The 23138-nt window shown below is 43.7% G+C and overlaps 1 protein-coding gene across 20 annotated transcripts in view; it reads right to left on the bottom strand.

Annotated features, from left to right (window-relative positions):
• The window catches only part of TNS1 (tensin 1), a 331981-nt gene that overhangs the window by 207072 nt on the left and 101771 nt on the right, over positions 1 to 23138 (bottom strand). For all 20 annotated transcript variants that reach the window (XM_083487986.1, XM_083488019.1, XM_083488029.1 and 17 more), the window contains exon 2: positions 13772 to 13886. In XM_083487986.1, coding sequence (XP_083344112.1) covers positions 13772 to 13886 — 115 coding nt within the window. The remainder of the gene's footprint in view (positions 1 to 13771; positions 13887 to 23138) is intronic.

Genomic DNA, 23138 nt, shown 5'->3' with positions numbered 1-23138 from the left:
GAATCGGAACAAACACCAATTCACAGAAAACCCAGTTCAGGTTTGTAAACAGCGATCCACCAGTAAACAACAGGTTTTCCCAGGGAAAGTGGTCTGCAAAAGAAAAAACCTATCGGAACTGTGCCTAGAAAGCACAGCACAAGCGGTAGCAGGGACAAGCCCACAATTACCAAAGGAAAGGGCCAGCCAGGAATGGAATGCACCCGACTACTGTCCTGGTACAAAGAACATGCCAATAACCACACCACGCTTGCCTTACATTCTAGGAAATGTCCGGCTGAAGCAAACAGAGCTTCCTTCTGATTAAACATATCCAGGATCTTGCTTTAAGGCGTAAGTCAGCCATACCCATCCTCTTCTGCCTTTGCTGTGGGAACAGTCTCAGTGAAGATAGCAAAGGGGAATATGTTGCACTAGATTATGTGCCGTGCGGTACCATCCTTTGAATATTATTTGTAGCTTACTGCTGAAGAACCATAGTATGGCTTGCAGACCAACAGTGACCATCTGCTGGCCAGGTGTAGTTACAGGGCCACCAGTTGCTGGACCAGTCATAGGAATCTGGAGTAGGGAGGCAAGGGAATGCCTGCCTCCCCTTGTTGAACCAAAAAAGTAAGGCCTCAGCTGCACTATAGATTTAAAGCAGTTTCATGGCTTCCTCCCGAGAATGCTGTGCCAGTGCCAGATTTACGTATAAGCTAAACAAGCTATAGCTTAGGGCCCCACTCTCTTGGGGCCCCCCAAAAAATTTTTTAAAGGGAAATAAATTGTATTTCACTATTAATATACTACTTCTTAATTGTATTTCAGTTCAACAATTACTTTGATAAAATACATATTTTGTTATGTTCGAATGGCTTAAGATACCTATTAGGTCCATAAATTACCATATAGCATACATTCAACACAAAAAACAGTGACAATTTGTTGTTGACAGCTGGACATATAAAGGGCCCCATTACCTTCAGTAGCTTAGGGCCTCATCAAACCTAAATCCGGCCCTGCTGGGAACTGTAGTTTGTTAAGAGTGTTGAAAGGTGTTAGAGTTGTAGAACTGGAAGGGCCAAGAGGGTCATCTAGTTCAACCCCCTGTGACGCAGGAATCTTTTGCCCCACATGGGGCTCGAACCCACAACCGTGAGATTAAGAGCCTCATTCTCTACCAACTGAGCTATCATTATTAGGAGACCCCTATTCCCTTCACAGAGCTAAAATCCCCAGAACTCCCTGGGAAGAAGGGTTGATTGTAGCACTGTGAGGGGAAGTGAATGAAGTGAATGAAGAATGACTGGGATTTATGAAGTCGGTCTAGACAATTAAATAAAGAGAAGGGTAGAACACGACACAACTATTGTCTGGAGAAAGAACCTCTTGGTCCATTTATCACAGGGGCAAGGGGGGCTGTGGCTGAGAGCATGAGTTAAGCCAGTCTTGCAAAGTACGGTAACTGTTATATCCATTTTGCTGGGAGTTCTGTATGGCATACTGGCAGCACAGTCCAGTGCTGTTTGTTATCCTGTCATGTTGGGTTTTTGTTTTGTTTTTTAAGGAGAAATGCATGGAATTGTGAAGTTGATTGCAGCAGCAGTGCAATTAATTAAGGGCGGATGGGGGAATAAAATCAGGAAAAGAATGGAGTATTTCATTTGCAGATGGAAGGATATCATCAAGATTATTTGGAAACTTACCATAAACAAATTAAAAAGTTAACACTAAAAGATGAAATTCAGCAGTAAGAAATATTGAGATATTGGGCCTTCTTGGTAGTGGCACTCACCCTGTGGAACACCCTCCCATCAGATGTCAACGAAATAAGTACGTATCCTATTTTTAAAAGACATCTGAAGGCAGCCCTGTTTAGGGAAGTTTTTAATATTTAATGCTGTATTGTTTTTAACACTCGATTGGGAGCCATCCAGAGTGGCTGGGGAAACTCAGCCAGATGGGCGGGGTATAAATAATAAATTATTATTATTAAATTATCATTATAAAACTGACAAAAAATAAGATATGGGGAAAATTAGAATATTTAGTGGAAAAGAAATTAACAAAATCAACCATGGCAGAGGTGGGAGTCAATACCAATTCTGCATTTTGTATTTGAAGTATTGTTATTGTTTCAAAATGATTAATTTTTTAAAAGAGAAGAAGGACATCATCAAAACACCAAGTGTGCCCAATGAATGAGAGGTCTGCCAATGGAGAAACCATGGAGAGGGAGAGCTGGTGTAAGGCCAGGTCTCCTAAGCCTCACCACTCAGGCACCAGATGTACCAAAAATGGAAGATCTGTTACCTGATAGTAGTTATATGTATAGATACTTGATGTGCCCTATTCCCACCCACCCATCTTCACCCCATGTACACCCAACATGCCCAAATACTACCCCTTTCTGTTTACAGGAAAAACAAAACAAATAATCAATTAGTCCTGTTTCCATGGGGCTCAGAAATCACAGGACAAACAACAAACATGCTTTTCGATGATATAGCATCTTGTGATTTTGCATGATTTTGAGGGTTTAGTTCCTAATTTTGCTCTGACAAAGAAGCAGCCCTGCATCTCCACCCAACTGTGGCCTGGTAACTAACAACATACACAAGCACAATTTTTCAGATTTTTGTGGCTGAGTTACTTTGACAATATACAAGTGACATATCATCATTTGGCCCATGGTGAATTTCCTGGGTGGCCTTCATTGCTAAACAAGATGTTCACCCTCACAGTGGGGGAAGGTATGCATTTAAGGTTTATTGCTCTGTTAATATTTAATGTGTCACTGGCTGATCTTGAGCCCCATTGGATGAGCACTTAGCAAAGAGGCGATTCTAATGCACGTAACTACATCCAACACAAACTTTGCCTTCGCTAAAGAGATCTTGCGGTGTATATACACCAGTCTGGCTATAGTGCATTTCAAAGCACATTGTGAACATTTTCTCATAAATCCATATAATGGTCCTATAAGGTACTCCAGAACTGTTGTTCTTACTTTGAAGGTAGGTGTCTGCGTGTGTTGGGGCTTTAAAGGGGAGAGGAGATTTCCCTAAAGCCATCTCCCTGCAAAGCTGAGGGGAGACTTGAGTTTACAGCAGTAGTACTAGACCAGCCATTTAAAAAAATAAATCAAAATATAGCTTCATCTTTGGTAAAGAGCCTGTTGTTTATTCATGGTACAGATGATAAGAAAGTGGACGCTTGGTTCTCTACACTATTCCTAATAAATCTTATGGCTATGTACAGTTTAAAAAGACTCTCTTGCTGTGTAATTCTTTCCGGGGAATATGGTTTAATATGGAGGCACTGACTTTTATTATAATGGGAATGAATACAGCTGGGTGTCAAGTCGAACTAGCACCTACTTTAACCCGGATTAAGTGCTGCACACCAGCACAGAATTCACTCTAGATGGGGACGTGGCCCTGTCGAGGGGCAACATTTCCAGATTTATGCACTGCAAAGTCCCACTCCATTCCCCTTTCCTCCCCAGCCCACCCCTGTGAAGCCCAAAACTTTGGTATGTTGCCAGCAAAGCCTTGGGTTGGGTCAAGTTCAATCACCCCAGAGCGGTTTACATTGGCGGCTGCAGCCCTTGCCAGAAACAGCATCTGTTACTTTGATACACAAGACAGCCATTGTTCTTAGCAAGGAAAGGTTACAGGAGCAGGGGATTGCTATACAGGATATGTTACCTTTGCATTTTTAGGCCAAGATTTGAACAGTAGAGAAAACCTGGCCTAGCAGTGAGCAGAAGAGGAGCAGGAGCCAGGGCACTTGGACTCTCCTCAGCCCTCTCTGTCCTTCTCTTAAAAAAAAATAATAAGAGAGAGACTTGGGACAAGAATGCAGCCAAGTCCAGACTTGTTAACTGTACTTTTCTGGGAAGTGGGCTATCAGTATCTGGGCTGATCTACCCCTCCCAACAGTTTTTGAATCTTATCCATGAAACTCTCTTTGTTCTGCTTAGCCTTATCTAAAGTGGATTTATTATACTTTAGTTTGTTCTGCAGTGCCTCCCCAATGTTACCACATTATTGCTATAGCACAACAACAATAAACCAGAACAATTATGTGATATGCACTGACTGAAAATGAAGCAGTGTGATCGCCCCATGCGGAATAAAAGGGACACCTGGAGGGACTCAAAAGAAACAAGATTTGCAGCAGGTAGCAAAAGTGACAAAAGGGAAGACTCCCAAGGAAGTGAGCCTATGCTGGCAGCCTTAGCTCTGTTGTTCAGAAGAACTCACTGCTGCTTAACGTCCAAGTCCAATTTAAAGTGCCGACTCTGACCTTTAAAACCCTAAATGATTAGGGGTCAAGTTACTTGCATCCATATGAGCCTGCCCATCTTGCAGGTGCACCACTGGGTACCATCAGGCTTGAGGGAATGCAGGAAAGGGAAGGACCTTTTCAGCAGTGATCCCTCACCTATGGAACTCCTCCCAGGAGTTACCATATTTTTCGCTCTATAAGACGCACCAGACCACAAGACGCACCTAGTTTTTGGAGGAGGAAAACAAGAAAAAAAAATTCTGAATCTCAGAAGCCAGAATAACAAGAGGGATCGCTGTGCAGTGAAAGCAGCAGTCCCTCTTGCTGTTCTGGCTTCTGCGATAGCAGTGCAGCCTGCATTCGCTCCATAAGACGCACACACATTTCCCCTTACTTTTTAGGAGAGAAAAAGTGAGTATTATAGAGCAAAAAATATGGTATGTTTGGCTCCTTTCCAGTTTTATTTTAGGTAGGCCCTAAATATATATTTTTTTCAATCCACCTTTGGTTAGGTAGCCAGTAGGGTTTAAAACCTGGTTTTATTATTGCTATTGGAATGGTATCTGACGTTAGAGGCTGTCATGTTATCACTTATGCTGTTTTTGCTTTGTGCTGCTCTGTTGGTTTTTAAATTTTTAAAAAGTTCTAATCTATAGGTGGTTTTAATTATTTTGTTACATTTTTTATTGAAAGTGGGTTTGAAAGGACCTTGGTCCTGAAAAGGGGGCCCACAGTCACTCAAATGAAGAAGATATATAAAAATTTAAAACAATATCAGATATCTTTTGACAGCTTTGTTTTCAACAAAAATGTATGGACGCAATCCAAACATATGTAAATATTAAAATATCTCTTCCAGGGTTCTTGCCTTTGCTTGCAAAATGAGTCAAAGGGTGGGGGACTTCAGGGTCAGGACACTGAATGTGACAGCCAGCAAATGATTCCAGAGCAATACATATTCACCCAAATGTCATATCTTGACCATAGCATGCATACTTAATCTTGAAAAGCTGAACAGGCCTAGAAAGGGGCACTTCAGTTCCCTGCTCTATACACAATCTCTCTGTGTATAGGTTCCTATATGAACTATCTAGTCATCCTGAGCCTTCCTACCAACCTTTTCAGCTGATCAGAAGTGGACAGAGGCCGGTGGATTCCAGTCAATTTCTCTCTCTCTCTCTCTCTCTCTCTCTCTCACACACACACACACACACACACACCTATCCCCACAAGAATTGAGGAATTTTCACTGAATTCCTTTGTAAAGGCTTATAGCCAAGCCCCCAGCATTCAATTTTTCTTAAATACCTCAGTTGTCAACACAGCCAACTTAATATTTCCAAGTTTCATGACAGAGTAATATGACCATCATGACTAGAATTATGCAAACCATCAAGCTTCTTTCTTCTTCTGGACTGTTATGGTCTTCAGGCCTGCATAATTCAAAGGATTTTTTTGTTTTTGTTTTTTTGAGAGGCATGTTAATAGGTGTATCATTCTGTTTTGATTAATCAATAGGTGCATAATGGCCAGTTGCAACTAGAAATGAACAGGAAGGTTAAAAACCCAAAGCTATTTAGTTTTAACATTTTTATACGGTCTTTCTGAAATAGGTCACCCAAGGCAATCTACAAATATGCCAAAACCAAATGATACCAAGACAGCCCACCAGCCAAGCAGCATGTAGGATCTCAGGGCTACTCATAAAGCTGTAACACAATGCACTATGGGGACAATGAAGCCCAGAGCCTGTGCTTAGTTTCTGCTGGTGCTGGTGCTGGTGCTGGTGCTGGTGCTGGTGCTGGTGCTGGTGCTGGTGCTGTGCACCAACCTATTGCCTAAAAAGTGCAGCAGTGCTGAAGGGTTACATGCACTACATCACTCAGGGTAGGATGGAGGTGGATCTGCCAAGCACATCATCATGTGCCTGCCTATAGAACATCTGGCTGCTAACAGCTGCTGCAAGGCCAGCAGTTATTCATCGCAAGAAGATTGCCGTTACACAATTGCATGCAAACTACTCCAACTCAAAAAGATCAGGTTGGAAAAAAGGTGCTTAATTGAGTGAGGGCTCAGTGAATGATATCTGGGAAAATAAAAATAAGACACCTTAGTGCTGTGTTTGATCATATCTGGATTTTCCAACTGCAAGCAGTAGGGTTGATTTTATGGCTGCCATTATTAAGCATCTGCTACTATTTGTACTGCTTTGTTTTTACTGCAATTAATTATAAGTTTGCAGATTTAATTGTTGTTGCTGTATGCATTATTGGGCACCCGAGTATCCCTAGTGGTTGAAGGTGCAGGATATACATTATGCAAGCAAACAAATACAATTGTGTCAAGTGCTGGCTTATGAATTAGATGACTTTTGGGTCCTTTCCAGCCATACAATTTAGTGGAGCATGGCAATGGCATGATAATGACTGGAACTGTGTTATGATAAGATGCAACCATGGCACCACCTCTAGCCTGGCACACACTAGCATGCAGTGTTTGGGTGGCCGCTTAAAATGGCACTGCATTGTGGGTGGGGGCAGAGAGCTGTTCCATATGTCCTGTTTTTCATGTACCACTGCTCATCCTGAGAATCTGGCCATTATCTCCAGATTCTCCTAACTTTGGTTAGGAGCAGGAGGAGGGAACAGACTCCATTTAGCAGCTGCCAGTGGCACTGCAGAAAGAGTCAAATAAAGGCTATCCTGTTTCCACTGCAACATTATAGCTTCTCTCTTTCTCCAAGCTACCCAAGAGCCACTCAAAGGGAAGCACATTGAAAGGTTCAGAGAGCCCAAATCGCTGAAGAACTGCCAAGAGGTACGGTAATCCAAATTCCCATTGGTGCCAAGTCCTTAAAGCCAGAGGAGAAGCAGCTCCGTTCCTCTTGAATTCATTTATTCTTGTTTAATTTTAATTGTTTTTCTACAGCATTTTTAGCTGGCATAAAGCTTTACCATTCTTATCTGGAAATGGACAGTAATGGCCTCCTGGGAGTAAAGAAAAGCACTCTGGAATTACAAGAATCTGAGAACTTCTCCAGAAACAGTTGCATTTGTTAATATTTTACCCAAATTAAGCTCTCATTTCTGATACAGTCCAGTCGCTTGTAATGCAACTAATGACCAAGAAATGTTTGCAAATAAAACCAGCAGCTATTAGCTCTCCAGCAGAACAGGAAGCAGCAAGTGCTGTTTCGGGTCATATGAGATGCTGACGCATAAATAGGCAAGTTACAGGAAATCAGTGTTGTTTAGCAGGCAAAATACTGGGTTTCAGCTTTTAGAAGAATTCAATTCCTATATCCATGTTCCTAATTTAATCGCTGCACCATCAAGTGATGACTAGCAAGTCTCAGTGAGTCAGCTCACATCCAAGACCGCAAATGGAACTTCCAAACTACCTCAAACTATCTCAAGACACTCATCTTTTGAAAACCATGGGATCCATTTATACATTCACCCACATGTTGAGAAATATGAGTGGGGCACGCTCATGTATGAGCCAATCCTCGGTGGGACAAGTCATCGCCCTTCAGCTTCCCCCTTTGTTAAATGTGAGCTCAGGTAACGTTGCAAGCAAAGGTGGAGGGCAAGCAACATTAAAGGTTGTCACACACTTTGCGCAAACCAAAACAAACCAAAAAGTGGCACAGCACAGAGAAAAAGATGGGAAGGGCAACACTTGTGCCTAGCTTCAGTAAATAATGGCTTATAAAGTCAAAAACATACACATCAATGCTACATAAATATAATAGGACTTCTGAGCAATCCAGTTACTTAAAAAGTGAGGCAGACTAGCCACCTTCACCATCAGTGTTTTCAGATTGGTTGCTTCTGGAGAGTTCTCAAAAGCTGGAGAAGTCAACCTCTTTAAGTTTTGTGTGCCTGCTTCTGGAGCTTTCTCTTAAACTTCCAGCTGCTGGACTAAGATGGACTTCTCCTGAAAGCTCCCATCATTTTCCACCTCCTCCTCCTCTCCCAACTTCTGCCACCTTCTCTGCCCCTCTGGAGCAGCAGAACTGTCAGAGGCTTTATTTATCTCAGGCAGTAAAGGCTTCCTAGTGCTCATGCTCAGAAAAGAAGCACCAACAGAAGCTCACAAAGTAGCAAGTGGGGACCCCTGGTGGAGCCCACTTATGCTCTCCCAAATATTTCTAATTTAATGGATGTGCCACTGAAATTTTGGTTTGCAGAACAAGCCAGACTACATGTACCTGCACACATGCATGGTAAGAAGATACAATTTCAGCTAGACTTTCTGCAGCAAACATGCCATTAGGTTAAAACATTGAAGTGCCTTCTTTGGGGCTTCCTGTTTAGATGCAAGAGGGGCTGTGGCTGCTCCCTTCCACACTGCAGCCAGGGTAGGACGTGCAAGCGCCATGCAATGGAGGGAGAGAAGCCTGAATCAGCCCAGATTTCCAAGCAAAGATTGGTGGCTTAATCAGCCCTCAGGCATTCTCTGCTGCTGCGCTTGTTTCCTGCCTGAGGGAACACAGGAAGCGGGCATTGTTGAAGTCTCAATAAGCATTTCCTCCTTGTCTGAGACATCGGAAAGAGAACTGTGCACCTGACCAGGTCCGATAAAAAGAACTTGGCTGAACATATGAACACAACTCGCTGCCCAGTGACTTCCACCTGATCTGTATCAGCTGTGTCAGACTGACAGCGTGAGCTGCTGGGGTCTGCAGTGGGCCATCCCATTCCTTCCGGCACATGTGCACTCTTCTGAGTCACATGCAAGACGGGAAGGTAATGACCTGACATTCCTGCAGTAACCTCCTGCTCAACTTTACTCATCCATGTTATTTGTGCAGAAGAATCCTTCCCCTCCCAGAGACCATCCTTCTACCAGCGACAAAACCCATTCTGGCTGAGAGTGCAGGAGTTTCTAAACTTACAAAGCAGTGCACTACGCAAATATGAAACAATCAGAGCTACCTTCAGCTAAAACTGTAACTTGTGATGGTTTGAATGAATGCCTCCAAGTTTCTTTCTCTTTTCCACCTTAGCTCTGGTTATTTTTTTAAGAGTTACTAAACTGAAATGTACTGCTTCCTCTGCCCTCCACAGAGACCACCAAGGGGCAGTTCACCCAACCATCCTGTGTTCAAAACATGGACAAGTTGCAGAAGTGATTCATCACAAAGTGGCAGCCATGATTTTGCATGCTATCGCTCAACTCACTTTCAGAAGGTTTGGAGAGGGTGCAAAGTCAAAGGCTATGTGATGATGAACCACTTGCAAGCTGAATGCAACATGAATGTTGTGAGCCCTAAACTATATATAAACCAGTAAAATAAATAAACAAGTTAAAACTATAAAAAGCAGACTCTTCTGCTAAAGCCAAAGGGTTGCAGGGCCTCAGCCATGAGTCAATTCTTATCCCACCTAACGTTTTAAGTTATATGTTATGTGCAGGAATGTAACAAAAAGTGGGAGGGCAAGCAGAGGCCTTCTAACAGAGGAGGGAACTGTTCCATCCTAAGCAGGTGGGCTATTTCCCTTAACATTTTCTCCCAAACCTTTATAATAATAAACCCCAGGTGCCCATCTCAGCTCTTTCCAAGCTTGCAGGAAAAGCTCTCCTTGTCTTACTGGGTGAAAGGAAGCTTTTTATTTTTCAAAATGGACCTGGGTTGGGGTTTTGACAGAGCCAGGGGTAGGGCTTTGGTGTTAAGGAGTCGTGCCTCCAATATGAAACATGGACTGCAGCTGTGAGCCGGGATACTTTGCATTTTGCGTCTTTTCACACATGGAGCAGAAACAGGGAGGCTAAGAGAATACATTTAGCTGGAAAGCTCTCTTTGTGGGGCGCACACGGATCCTGATTTAGGCTAAAAATCAGTCAAGAGCAGATTTCAAAAGCGCCAGAAGGGGGGGAAGGGGGGCAGAAGAATTGTGTGCTGTCAGTGTTCACTCAATTAGCATTTCAAACATGGCAGCAACATCCTAAGCAAATATAATTAAAGTGTGCTCTGGAAGGGATGTTTATTTTAAGGGGCTACTAAATACGATGGTATATATGTGCATGTGTGTGTGTGTGTGTGTATTTGATGAAACACAGTAGGTCAATTCACATCCCAGCTCTTTCCTAGAAAGTGCTGCCAGATCTTTAACATTCATTGCTTCTATTTTAAATGTGTGTGATATGTTCCAACTTGTATAGCTAGCCTGGACTGTATGAGAGCCCAGATGAAGGCTAGGGGGTATCACATACTTCTTCTTGAAAGAGTGTTAAAAACAGAAGCAGCAAATGTTGAAAGAGCTGTATTGAATTATTAAGAGTGGGAATTGGCCTATGACAGGGATGGGAAACCCCAGGTTCTAGAGGCAGATATGGCCCTCCAGGCCTTTCTGTCTGGTCCTTTGAACTCTCCCCAAGCCACATCTCTAGCAGGTCTTGCTTCCTGCCCCAAATGTTCTGCCTGACTAGAATGTGTCCCTGAAATCTGATAATGCCTCTTGTTTTCCTGGATGGAGGACGGAAAGGGATATGTGAGAGAAAACAGCTTATTATACAAAGGAAGGAGTGTATTGAGTGTTAGGGGAGGGATAGTACCTCTGGTGGGGGACACACTGTGTTCCTTCTGGGGTAGTTTGTCCACCTTTGGTCCCCACCCTGTGACTCCTAGAAGCTATCAGCATGTGACAGCAGCCACACCCCAGGAACTTCAACTGGCTGGCTAAACCAGGTGAAGAAGAAGAGTTTGGATTTGATATCCCACTTTATCACTACCCAAAGGAGTCTCAAAGTGGCAAACATTCTCCTTTCCCTTCCTCCCCCACAACAAACACTCTGTGAGGTGAGTGGGGCTGAGAGACTTCAGAGAAGTGTGACTAGCCCAAGGACACCCAGCAGCTGCATGTGGAGGAGCGGAGACACGAACCCGGTTCCCCAGATTATGAGTCTACCGCTCTTAACCACTTTTTTGCAATAGGTAACATGGCTCCGAAGGAAATACCCTACCAGCAAACTGTGACTTTGTATGGGGATATCTTCACCACTCTCTGTACTAAGCTGCAAAACTCTCAAGGAACAGCCTGGAGTACAAACAGGCTACAAGTGCTTAAACCTGCAGCTACAGGAGTTGCCTGCAATAATTCTTTTTGGGGTCATGACTGCAGAATTCCAAAGCATGTTCTTCTATCTATTAGGCATGATAAAAGCTGAAGTCGCTGCCAGCAGATGAGGATCTAATACCAAATCATTATAAATGCAACACTGAAACATGAAAATCTATTACTTACAAATGCAACCCATCACATTTTTAAGTGCTTACCCTATTTACCAAGCCCATACTCCATGCCATAGCAGTTCAGCAATTCCTGGGGTTCACATGAACACACGACACATGCGTGGGCTAGCAAAGGGGTTAGGGATCTTTTCAAAATATGTTAGCGGTCAAACAGAACACCTAGATGAGTAAATGCTTTGTGAATAGCAGTATTATAGTTAACTATATAGGTATCAGGGAAGCACACATTTCTAACCTTTTTGCTAAAGATTGCACCCCCACCCTCTTCAAATCTGGTCTAGACATTACATCTACCACATGTTTAAGCCCACTGTGTGTTGTTTATGTTCATTTGTAATTCCTACCATGTGCAGCTAGCATGCTGGATCACTTCCACCTCAGAAACCCATTTCCCACATTCCGTGATTGCTTGGCATGGCAAAGTTTTCCTATGGGGTTCAGAAAGTTCATATGGGAGCAACATCATGGGAGGGGTGTTTCCAGGACTAAGGTGAAACTGTAAAGCTCCCTTGTTATTTTTGCTACTGGATGCTACATGTTGTTTAAGTAATCTTGTTATATTTATAGTACTGAAATGTGGGAGCGTTGTATGTTATTGTATTTTTGTTTTACTATGTTATTATGAAATTGTCACTATGGTATTGTTTTGTTATGTTATTATGAAATTGTTACTGTTACTATTTTGCTATGTTATTATGGAATTGTTTCTATAGTGTTCATTTGAAATGCAACTCTGTTTCTTTGTTGCAGGCTGCTATTTGCAGGGGGGGAGGGTTGTGGCAAACAAATAAAATGAAAGAATGAATAAATGAATGAATGAACTGCTGAGTCTCATCATGTATCCGTCCAATCAATTGGTGTAAGTGTCAAAACACCTGAATGTCTGAAGATGATTCTGCACCCATTTTTCTATGGTTGTGCTTGTGCTATTCACAGACCTGGAAGGATATGGTCCCCTGGACTTTGCTTTTAGATTCCTAGCTGTGCCTTTCAGGTTAATTTGCCAATTATCAGAAGTGAATTATGCACCACATTCACACCATATCCAAACTTTCCTGGTAAGGAAATTGAATGGAATGCTATGAAAATCACCAACATGCCCCTTCTGGCACCTTTCCTGCCACAACTGAATGTGGGTAATTAACTGCACCAAGCAGTGGTTCCATTTCATTCACACAAAGCTACCATGGAACGAAAAGGTAGTAGATGCTAAGTGTGACATCCTGTGGCCAACTGCAAAACTACAGTCACTGAAATACCATTGAGAAGACCTAGGAAGCCTTGGAAACACCATGAAGCGTTAGGGTAAAAAGCGTTATCTGCATCATTTCACCTCTGCTCCCGCCTCCTCACTGGCTTCAAAATTACCCACAGGGGCTACAAAATGACTACAGTGATACCTCGGGTTACATATGCTTCATGTTACATACGCTTCATGTTACAGACTCCGCTAACCCAGAAATAGTGCTTCAGGTTAAGAACTTTGCTTCAGGATGAGAACCGAAATCGTGCTCTGGCACCGCGGCAGCAGCAGGAGGCCCCATTAGCTAAAGTGGTGCTTCAGGTTAAGAACAGTTTCAGGTTAAGAACGGACCTCCGGAACAAATTAAGTACTTAACCCGAGATACCACTGTATTTGCTTCACAATCACCCCATGTCAACTTACCGCAGTATTGCCATATGGATGCAGGACACTTCTAGTGTTTAGCCACATAGTGAATTTCAGGGTGCCTATGCTCTCCCATATATCTACGAGTGTCTGCTCTGTTACATGGTCAGATACTATAGACAGACAGAATGTGTAACGGACATGGTTACATGAACATGGTAGTAAGTTAGAAGCTCATCACTGATTGAGCAGTCATCTGTACACATCTACTGGAGCTCTAGAACCTCCACATGGTCCCTCCTCCCCACACTTGTAAAATGGGGACATCACTGTTCCTTGCTATAGCTTATATCTCTGTATCTCAGATTTATATCCCACCTTTTTCCCAGGAAACATGGACCTAGATCTAGATGTGCTTCATTTCAGCAAGCTGGCGGCCTCATGTGTGTTCACACTATTGAACACTGCTTCTTCATTTGGCTGAGGATGGCGAAGATTGTCCAGGGTGCTACATATTTTGGCCAGTACCATTATACAGTTTGTTCACCAAACTGAATCAGCTCTCCTTCCCCACCCAACGAACGAGCTATATTTCACATTCCAACCTTTCCATGCCCAGCCTCACTCACCTCGACAGGTGCTACCCTCCCGGGTAATAGCCTGACGACATATTCCGCATGGTTTCACTTTCTTGAAGCTCTTCACTTTGAAGGTGTGGGATGTGGATGCTTCAAGGTCCTCAGGCTGCAGGGAGGAAAGGAAAGAGCAACAGCGCTGTTAAAAGAAGTAAAAGAGTTCTCCATTTTGAAACCAGTGAATGGATTAAGAAATTACTAAGCAGAGTTTGTGGAGTCCCTGCTTTTATCACCAAGGACTGCCCATCCACCTCATCTAATGCATGTTGTTACTCTTGCAGCACACTACCCAAGCAGTGACAAAACCTCTTTGGAGAAAGTGAAGCAGTTCTGCCAAGACACTATTGAAAGATCTACATTGGCTCCCAGTATGTTTCCAAGCACAATTGAAAGTGTTGGTGCTGACCTTTAAAGCCCTAAATGGCCTTGGTCCTGTATACCTGAAGGAGCATCTCCACCCCCATCGTTCAATCCGGACACTGAGGTCCAGCGCTGAGGGCCTTCTGGCAGTTCCCTCACTGCGATAAGTGAGGTTACAGGGAACCAGGCAGAGGGGCTTCTCGGTAGTGGCGCCCCACCCTGTGGAATGCCCTCCCACTAGATGTCAAAGAAATAAACAACTATGCGACATTTAGAAGACCTCTGAAGGCAGCCCTGTTTAGGGAAGTTTTTTAATGACTGATGTTTTAATGTATTTTTAACCTTCTGTTGGAAGCCGCCCAGAGTGGCTTGGGAAACCCAGCCAGATGGGCAGGGTAGAAATAATAAAGTTATTGTTATTGTTATTACTATGCTACCTAAGCCCAGAAAGGGAGTGATGAAGACAATATGGAAGCTCCTTGATAATAAAAGGAATGCTCCGCATGTCCAGGGACAAATTCCTTTCTGCCAGCCAGGAAATCCACAGAAATTACAGTTCTAGAAACTGAATGACATGGGAGATCCAACAGCATGTCACACATCTCAATTTGCACCAAGAAACACACTGTCCACACATGAAGGAAGCAAAGGACCCCAAGTATGTAATGATAGTTTTTACCCTATGTGTGAGGCCCAATAAGCATTTTCATCCCCTAGCTACTGTATTGGCCCGAATATAAGCCACACTTTTTTTTCCAAATTCCGACCCGGAAAAGTTAAAGTGCGGCTTATATTCGCAACCTTACAAAAACTGGCTTTTTGATCGGCTGTGAGGTGGTGCACTGTTGCAGGGAGCCAATCAGCCGGTCTGTGATAGCGGCGGTGTTGGAATTGGCAGAGCTTGGCTGCAGCACTCGGGACCACGCGGGCTCCGGATGTGCCGCAGAAGCCTATCAGCTGTGAGGTGGTGTTCCCCCAAGCTGAGCAGTGGCTGCTGCCCACGCAAAGTTTTTCCTACACAGCAGCAGTGTCCTATGCACTGCAATCTCCAATCAGCTTGAGGCAGTTCCTTTACAGCTGGGCAGCAGGCGTCTTCCAGTTACTGTATTCGGCAGCGGATGACCACGTGGGCTTCAGTGGTGAGAGTGTGCTTGTTTGGGACAGGTGCTTGGGGGGGGGGTTGGTTTAATGGTATTTTTTATTAAGTTTTCAACAAAAGTAACAACAGAAAAATAAAAAAAGACAGTAACAAATGCAATAACATCCATAAACAAAGAAAACTATACATAAAGCAGTATCAAATTTATAAAATGGGATTCTCCAAATCCCGTGACTCCCCCCCCCCCCACACACACACCTTCCTCTAGTTCCTTGGTTTTCTTTTTCAACTGTATATCATTTCTACTCCAAATTATTTTTCTACCTCAAATGGGACAGGTGCTTGTTAATCCCCATTTGATTCCCACCCCCAACCCTCCCTGGGCAAGCCTCGTGTGTGTGTGTGTGTGTGTGTGTGTGTGTGTGTGTTCCCCCTTTGTGTGATTGCCCTTCATTGGGTGAGTGCCTTTTGGAATTCTCCCCCCCCCCTCCAATTTTAAGGGAGCGGCTTATATCCGGGTGTAGCTTATATTCGGGCCAATACGGTAGTATGCATTTTGCACTCTTGAGCTCAATTTAAAAAACAAAAACAAATGACACTATGAATTTGTGTTTTATATCTGGGAGTGCAAAATGCGACATATGGAACAGCTCCAAGGTGCCAGCTGGTTTTGAAACATTATGCCATGTAATGTTTTGCTGCTCTTTGGTTTTATTGAAGGCTTTTAATTATCATGTCTTCTTATGGTTCGATGTACGCTGCTCTGGGTACTTCAGCTGAAAGGCTACTCATAAATACCATTCAAAAACAAATAAATGAGATAGTTTTTAAGGACTTCTTGGATCCAACATCAGCAAGCACCAGCCGATATATAATGCATATCCTTAAAGTGCAGCAAAATTGCTTCCCTGTGACTGGAGAGAAGTTGGGGGGTGGCAAACTAGATGGGGTGAGGTGGCTGATTCTTCACATGCCTCCCCCATTCACAAATAAAATACAGGTGAGACAAATGCTAACATCAAAAGGGGCACACAAGTGTGGGTAGCTGATTGCTCCCTCCTACACACACACACACACACACACACACACACACACACACTTACCCCCCCCCCACACACACACACACTCTGCTGCTCTCAGGCACTTTTCTCCCACTCCAGCTTCAGCACTTGAAAAGGGGCACACTCAAAGCCACAAAGTGAGGAGAAGTATAGTAGGGGAAGGTTCAGCTCCCTTCACCATTACGTGTCACATTTTATTGTGAAAAACCAGATCTGCCCCATATGTGAATAAGGAAGGTACATAAAAATGAACACGGATCTCCCTCCTGCATCAACTTTGGGCTCCTCCAGACAAGCTGTTCATTGAGCATTCCTCCTGATTTGTTTCCACTTTGTCCTGTCTTTCTTGAGCATTCATTCTTTTTTTGCTTGTGTGAAGGTTACACATCTCCCCATTTGTTGTTTATTCAACCCACACTTTCCAGTGCATTTGCCCATCGCTTTCCAAACTGCAAAATGTCCATTAAAAAAAATGTGTGTTTGCTGCACCATTGCACAAACCTAAATTTCTCACATGTGCTTGAATTTCTGCTGCAAAATACTGATCCCCTGGAGGCAGCCTTTGGTTCTTGGACCACATCTGCACCACATGTTTAAAGCACTATTATACCACTTTAACAAATAATTCTGGGAAGTGTAGTTTGTTAAGGATATGGAGAGTTGTTAAGAGACACCTATTTCCTTCACTGGGATACCATCCCGAAAGTTCCCTGGGAACAGGGATTGATTGGTAAACCATTCAGGTATCTGTACCTCTGTTAGGGGAACAGGGGTTTCCTACAACTCTCAGTACCCTCAACAAACTACAGTTCCCAAGATTCTTTGGGAAAAGCAGTGACTGTTAAAGTAGTATTACACTGCTTTAAATGCATACTGCAGATGGGGCCTCAGACTAAGGATTATTATTTTAAAGGTTCATTTCTTCACTGCACCACTGGGTGACAGTCTCCGTTGCTAATCCACCAGCAAAGCAAGTTCTGGGTCAGATGTTGCCTCAAACATCCTAGGGACAGCCACTGAAGGAAGAACCTTGCTAGCTTTTCTTGCAGACACTTAGATTGCAGCAACATTCTACCTACTAGCAAGTGGGCTCTGGGTTACTCTAAAAGCATCTGTCAGACAGCGAGCCATTTTAGTGAGATGCCTGGATATAGTTAGAAGTGAAGCAATGCAGGGGGAAGGGGAAGAAGAGGGGGACATTCTCCTGTTAATTTCTCCAAGCTCAAATTAATTTGCCAACATTCACATTTATATTTTTCTAGCTTTTCTCACCATGCTGCTACTTGAATTAAGGATTGGGGACAAAGTGTACAAGTACAGTTGTACCTCGGGTTAAGTACTTAATTCGTTCCAGAGGACCGTTCTTAACCTGAAACTGTTCTTAACCTGAAGCACCACTTTAGCTAATGGGGAAGAAGAAGAAGAGTTTGGATTTGATATCCCGTTTTATCACTACCCTAAGGAGTCTCAAAGCGGCTAACATTCTCCTTTCCCTTCCTCCCCCACAACAAACACCCTGTGAGGTGAGTGGGGCTGAGAGACTTCAGAGAAGTGTGACTGGCCCAAGGTCACCCAGCAGCTGCAGGCGGAGGAGCGGAGACGCGAACCTGGTTCACCAGACTACAACTCTACCACTCTTAACCACTACACCACACTGGCTCTCACCACACTGTATTTCATTGGGGGGGGGGTTGGGGGGGGAGTATGTGTGAGTCACATTTTTAAGAAGAAGAAAAAATGAAAGAGTAGATATTCAACATGCATATACAGTGGTACCTCGGGTTACATATGCTTCAGGTTACATACGCTTCAGGTTACAGACTCCACTAACCCAGAAATATTACCTTGGGTTAAGAACTTTGCTTCAGGATGAGAACAGAAATCAGGCTCCGGTGGTGCGGCAGCAGCAGGAGGCCCCATTAGCTAAAGTGGTGCTTCAGGTTAAGAACAGTTTCAGGTTAAGTACAGAACGAATTAAGGTCTTAACCCGAGGTACCACTGCAAATTTTGAAATGTTCTGAATTTTTGAAAAAAAATTAAAAATTCATCTGCGCAAAATTTCAACATTAGTTACAATGGCACATGGTAAAGGTGGGAAATCCCACTATGTGTATTAAGAGGAAAAGGGCACACAGACATCCCATCAGTTCTGTTCCTATTTGGATATCATCCCTTACTCCAGTGCAGCCTTCCGTGTGCACTGCAGACACATTTAGATGCACAATCCCATCTGCAATACTACTGCATACATATCCCAGTTGTCCTACTGAACTGGTTAGGCACAACTTTTAATGTGACTAGTAGTGCCCATCTGCATCTAGGGGGCCCCTGTTATGTGTGACTAGTTGCCTGCAATGACTGGTGGACTGAGGCTCCTCTCAGCATCTCTTGATTCAGCCAAAGCATGAGACTTTGTTTTTATACTTGAGAGACAAAAGCAAACTATTTGTAGAGCTGGGTGGGCCCGAGTGTAAAGACCATGTTGGCTCAAAGAGACCAGCCCTTGCTTCCACAACAGAACACAAAGTCCCTTCTTTCCTCCTAACCACAGGTTTCCAAACGATGCTGTGGACAAACTACCACAAATGGAAAACAAATGTAGCCAAGGGTATATCTTGGTAAGTGTATGCTAAAGGAATTGTTATTAAAATTTACTTTTTGTGTCTTGTTAGAATAGGCTTCAATACATGCATCTCGGATGCTGAAAGATCTGACTCACAGTCTCAGCCAGGCAGAACCCCCTTGGTAGTGTTGCCTAATGTGGACTTTCACAGGCACACCAAAATATAGTTTCACAGCATCTGTACCATGATCCTTTAGGAGCCAAGTGTTGCAAATGGCTATAGCTCAGTGGCAGAGCATCCTGCTTTGAACAGAAAGAGCCAAGATTCAATCTGCAGCATCTTTGGACAGGGCTGTGACAGGACCCCCCCCCCAAAAAAAATCCCAGAGACCTGTTGCCCATGGGTGTAGCCAAGGGGGGACCCCCCCCCCGGTCATTGTAAAACAATAGAAATACTTAACTGACCAATCATGTCAGTTCTGCCCCACCTAACAAAAATCCTGGCTACGCCCATGCTGCTGCCTGTAGTGCAAGCAGTAAGGAGCTAGCTGAAGCACAGTCCTGGCTCTGAATAATTTCAAGATAAAGGGGTATGTTGGTCTCACCACACCACAGCCACACCAAATCCCACCACTCACAAGTCATTTACTTCTTGTCTCCTTCATTCATTGAACTGCACTAATCCTCATCATCCCACACTTGCTTAGCTCCCTGAACTACCGGAATAGAAGGGAACCATTAACACTCTTCCTCTTTCAAGTACCCCCTCAAGCAATCCTTTCCCCATTGTACCAACCCAGAGAACTCTGCACATCAAAAGTTCTTCTGATGCCGGTCTGCTTTGACTGTCGCACACCCAAGCTCATTCTCCATACAGGCCAAGTTACAAATTTTTGTAGGCTCCTACAAAATTGCATATTTATGGTAGCATCCTCCTGTGCCATGGTAATTTATGTCGGTGATTTCAGAGTTCTTAACTTGGACTTCTCCCACAATCGATAATTTTGAAGTGAATCACCACTTCACTCTGGAGGCACTTCTTTGGAAGCGCAGAAGAAATACATCCTTTTAAACTGCTTTTTGATCATCCTGAGTATGTGAACACAAAGGGAGGAGGCTGAAATTGCATTAAATATGTTCATTTCATCTAGTGCTTTGATTATGCTAAGTGATAAAGTCAAACTACACACCAATTTTCTCCGCATCGTTCAAGCTTTAATAAAACCTCAAGGGGTGGGGGAGGTTGCGCACCCAACACTCTCCACTATTAGTGCTAAATCCTAGTCCGAATCTCCCTGCTAAAAGAAAGTTACTTGATCATGAGTTCCCTCTACTCAGATGACCTCCGTTCCTTCCTTCCCCAACCAACTCTCACTCTCAGCCTCAAGGGAGAGTTGAGTGGGGGAGGGATGGCTGTTTATTTAATTTGCACATGAAGAATGAAGTATTGTCAGGCTGATAAACTCTATGTCTGGATACCAGACTGCAGATACATTCCCCCTTTCAGAAGTGTCTCTCTCTCTCTCTCTCCCTCCCTCCCTCTCTCTCACACACAACACTGCTACTTCCACCAGATGCTGCCACTACTCTGTATTACTATTACCACTTCTGCTGATGCTATTTTAATGTTTAATGTGTTGTTTTTTTAAGAAAAACTATTCAGAAACACCCAGCACTGAACAAAGAGCTACAGCATGGGACTTGCATAGGGTTAGAAGGCTAAAACTTGGAGACTGGAGTCATAGGTTTAAAACCAACAAGGAAGCAGCAGAGGAAGCAGCCACAACTTTTGCTGAAATGCTCCAGGCCTTTTCATCTGCCCCCTCACCTCATCTTACTGAAGCATTGCAAGACTCGTGGTATGTTGCACAGCAAGCAGGGGAAGGGTAGAGAGAATGGACAAAAGGACCAGGTGGGCACCAGTGGGACCACTGAAGGCTGGTCTGTTAGGACAAATCAAGTACTGCCCCACTAATCTCAGTCTGTCCAAGCAAGCTCCCACTTGCCTACCTTCTTACATATGACCAGTCCAGGAAGTGGCACAATCAGCTTCCTCCTCCTCAGTCTCTTGTAGAACTCATCAGATGATGGAGACTAAACTAGAATTCGTCATCACTGTTTATCCTTATCTCTGGCTCCACCTACTGTTGGTCCTCCTGCCTACCTCTCCACCAAACCCAATGGGATTCCTAATGGGCACAAGCTCTAATATATAGAGTGATCTCATTAAGCACTGGGTGGAAGGAACATTGAATGAGAAAGGGCACAGGCAATGAGCCATAAGCAGGCATCACAGTGCAATTTTTTCTGCCAGAGAGTGGCTGGGAGGTCATGTGGTGTTTCTTGGCAATCGGAAAGTACAACCAGGTGACTGAGCTGTCCCTCATAAGGAAAGATGGAGACATTTCATATGAAATGTAACTTTTGACTTAATTCAGATACCTGTAGAAGATGTTTTCTGGAGTCTGCCTTAATATTGCTTTCCTTGAGTTATGTAGTAACTGAGAGAGTGTGTCTACTTGCATTAGTTATGGGGAAGGTTCTGGGGACTTAATTCAGATTATGCCCTTGCATTATCTGGAAGCTCACTGTGCACATCTGATATTAAGGGGAATTTTTCCATGCAGCAACTACTGGGTGAGGGCATTTGGCTGGAACCACTAGGACTTCCCCTGATAAAAGACTTAGCTTGAACTACTGTATCCTTCTCTGATTCCTTGCAATAACCCCAGGCTCATTAATCAGAACCAAACCAAAATAAGCACCTAACTCCAGGCCATGTGCAAAGTGTCAGCTGCACTGAGCTTCTCAGAAGAAGGGACCATCATGTCATGTTTTCTCACATCCCACTAGAAGCAGCTACTGTGGAAGACCATGCTCAACATAACAATGTTGCATCAAAGGCATATGTGAAGTCACACATTATGAGGAAATAGGGGAGAACATGACTTTCAGCAGCCATCTCATGGCTGCTGTCATACGTAGCTTGGCCCAGAACTAAAAGTGATAGGCATCTTGTTTTCAAGGATGCCTTATTTTAGAAGGGCTGCTTCTCCAGAGCCTGTGGGAGGGTAGGAATAGCAGTGGTGATTCCCAGAGGCAGCCCTTCCAGATTGCCTAGTCTAGCCATCAGCAGCAGGACAATGAAGCAATTCCATTTGCTAAATTTGGCCAGAGAGCAGCCAGTCAGCAGGCAGAAATAGTGCAGCCTTTCTTTCCTCTGTTCAGAACTAATCACAAGTGGCCATAAGCAACGTCTCTCCCATTGAGAGATGGGCAGGTCAGCCTATCACCAGCTTGTGTCAGTTTTGCATGCTTTCAATCATAGCTCACTCCTGTTTTCCATCTCTTTTGAAAAACATGGCAAAAAAACTTCATCTAAATTGCACCCATTTCCCGCTAAAATATGCATTTTTGTATGCATTTTTCTTCAAGGCACACATTTGTATATGCATTGTCTTGTGCTTTTTGGGTTTTTTTAGCTGAGAACTGCACTGCAAAATCCGAAGACCAAGTGCAGATACCTCAACTTAGCCCTGAAATGGTGAAGATTAGACCAATTTGCTTAAAAATGTGGACCAAACAGAACTCTCCGGCATTCCTATACTTCAAGAATCCAAAACCTCTCAATATACCCAACGACAGGTCCTCATCCAAAGTCATTGCAACTCCATGGAGAAGTTGTGGGGAGGAGACTTAATTTCTGCTCTTACGACTTCTTCTTTTTAAAAAAATAATGATAATGATAATGATAATGATAATGATAATGATAATGATAAAAGATTAGATCTGGAAGCACTGCTGGGAATGACAAAAGAAAACAAGGAAGGTAAGAGGAGACCTGGGCTCCCTTCCTTCCTTCCTTTCCACCAAACATTTAGAATAAGATTATGTTGCTGCATTATCAGTCAGCAGACAGTCGAACTGACTGGAGTCTGACCCCATACATAAAGGATGAAGGAGACACCGTTTATGTGTTGTTTTCTTATGCCACAAACCTGGATGTTTTATGATACAGGTCCCACGAGAGTCCGGCTTACAGGCTTCCCACACCCCAGCCCCCTAAATGGCTTTGGGGCCTTTTATATTTGATGGTCCCCATGGAGAAATTAGGGCACTGTTGCTGAGTTAAAGACAATCAGGCCAGTCTGCTCCCCCTCCCCTGCCCGCCTCATCGCTCCACACCTCATGCCTTAACGATACCCAGCTGTTTGCACAAGCTGGGCTGGCAAGGAAGTTCCCAGACCTTGACCCTCAACCTCCTCGGTTCATGTTGGC

The sequence above is a fragment of the Podarcis liolepis genome, assembly GCF_965112155.1.
Source record: "Podarcis liolepis genome assembly, chromosome: 1".
Classification (NCBI taxonomy): Eukaryota; Metazoa; Chordata; class Lepidosauria; order Squamata; family Lacertidae; genus Podarcis; species Podarcis liolepis.
This window is presented reverse-complemented; position numbering and strand designations above follow the sequence as displayed.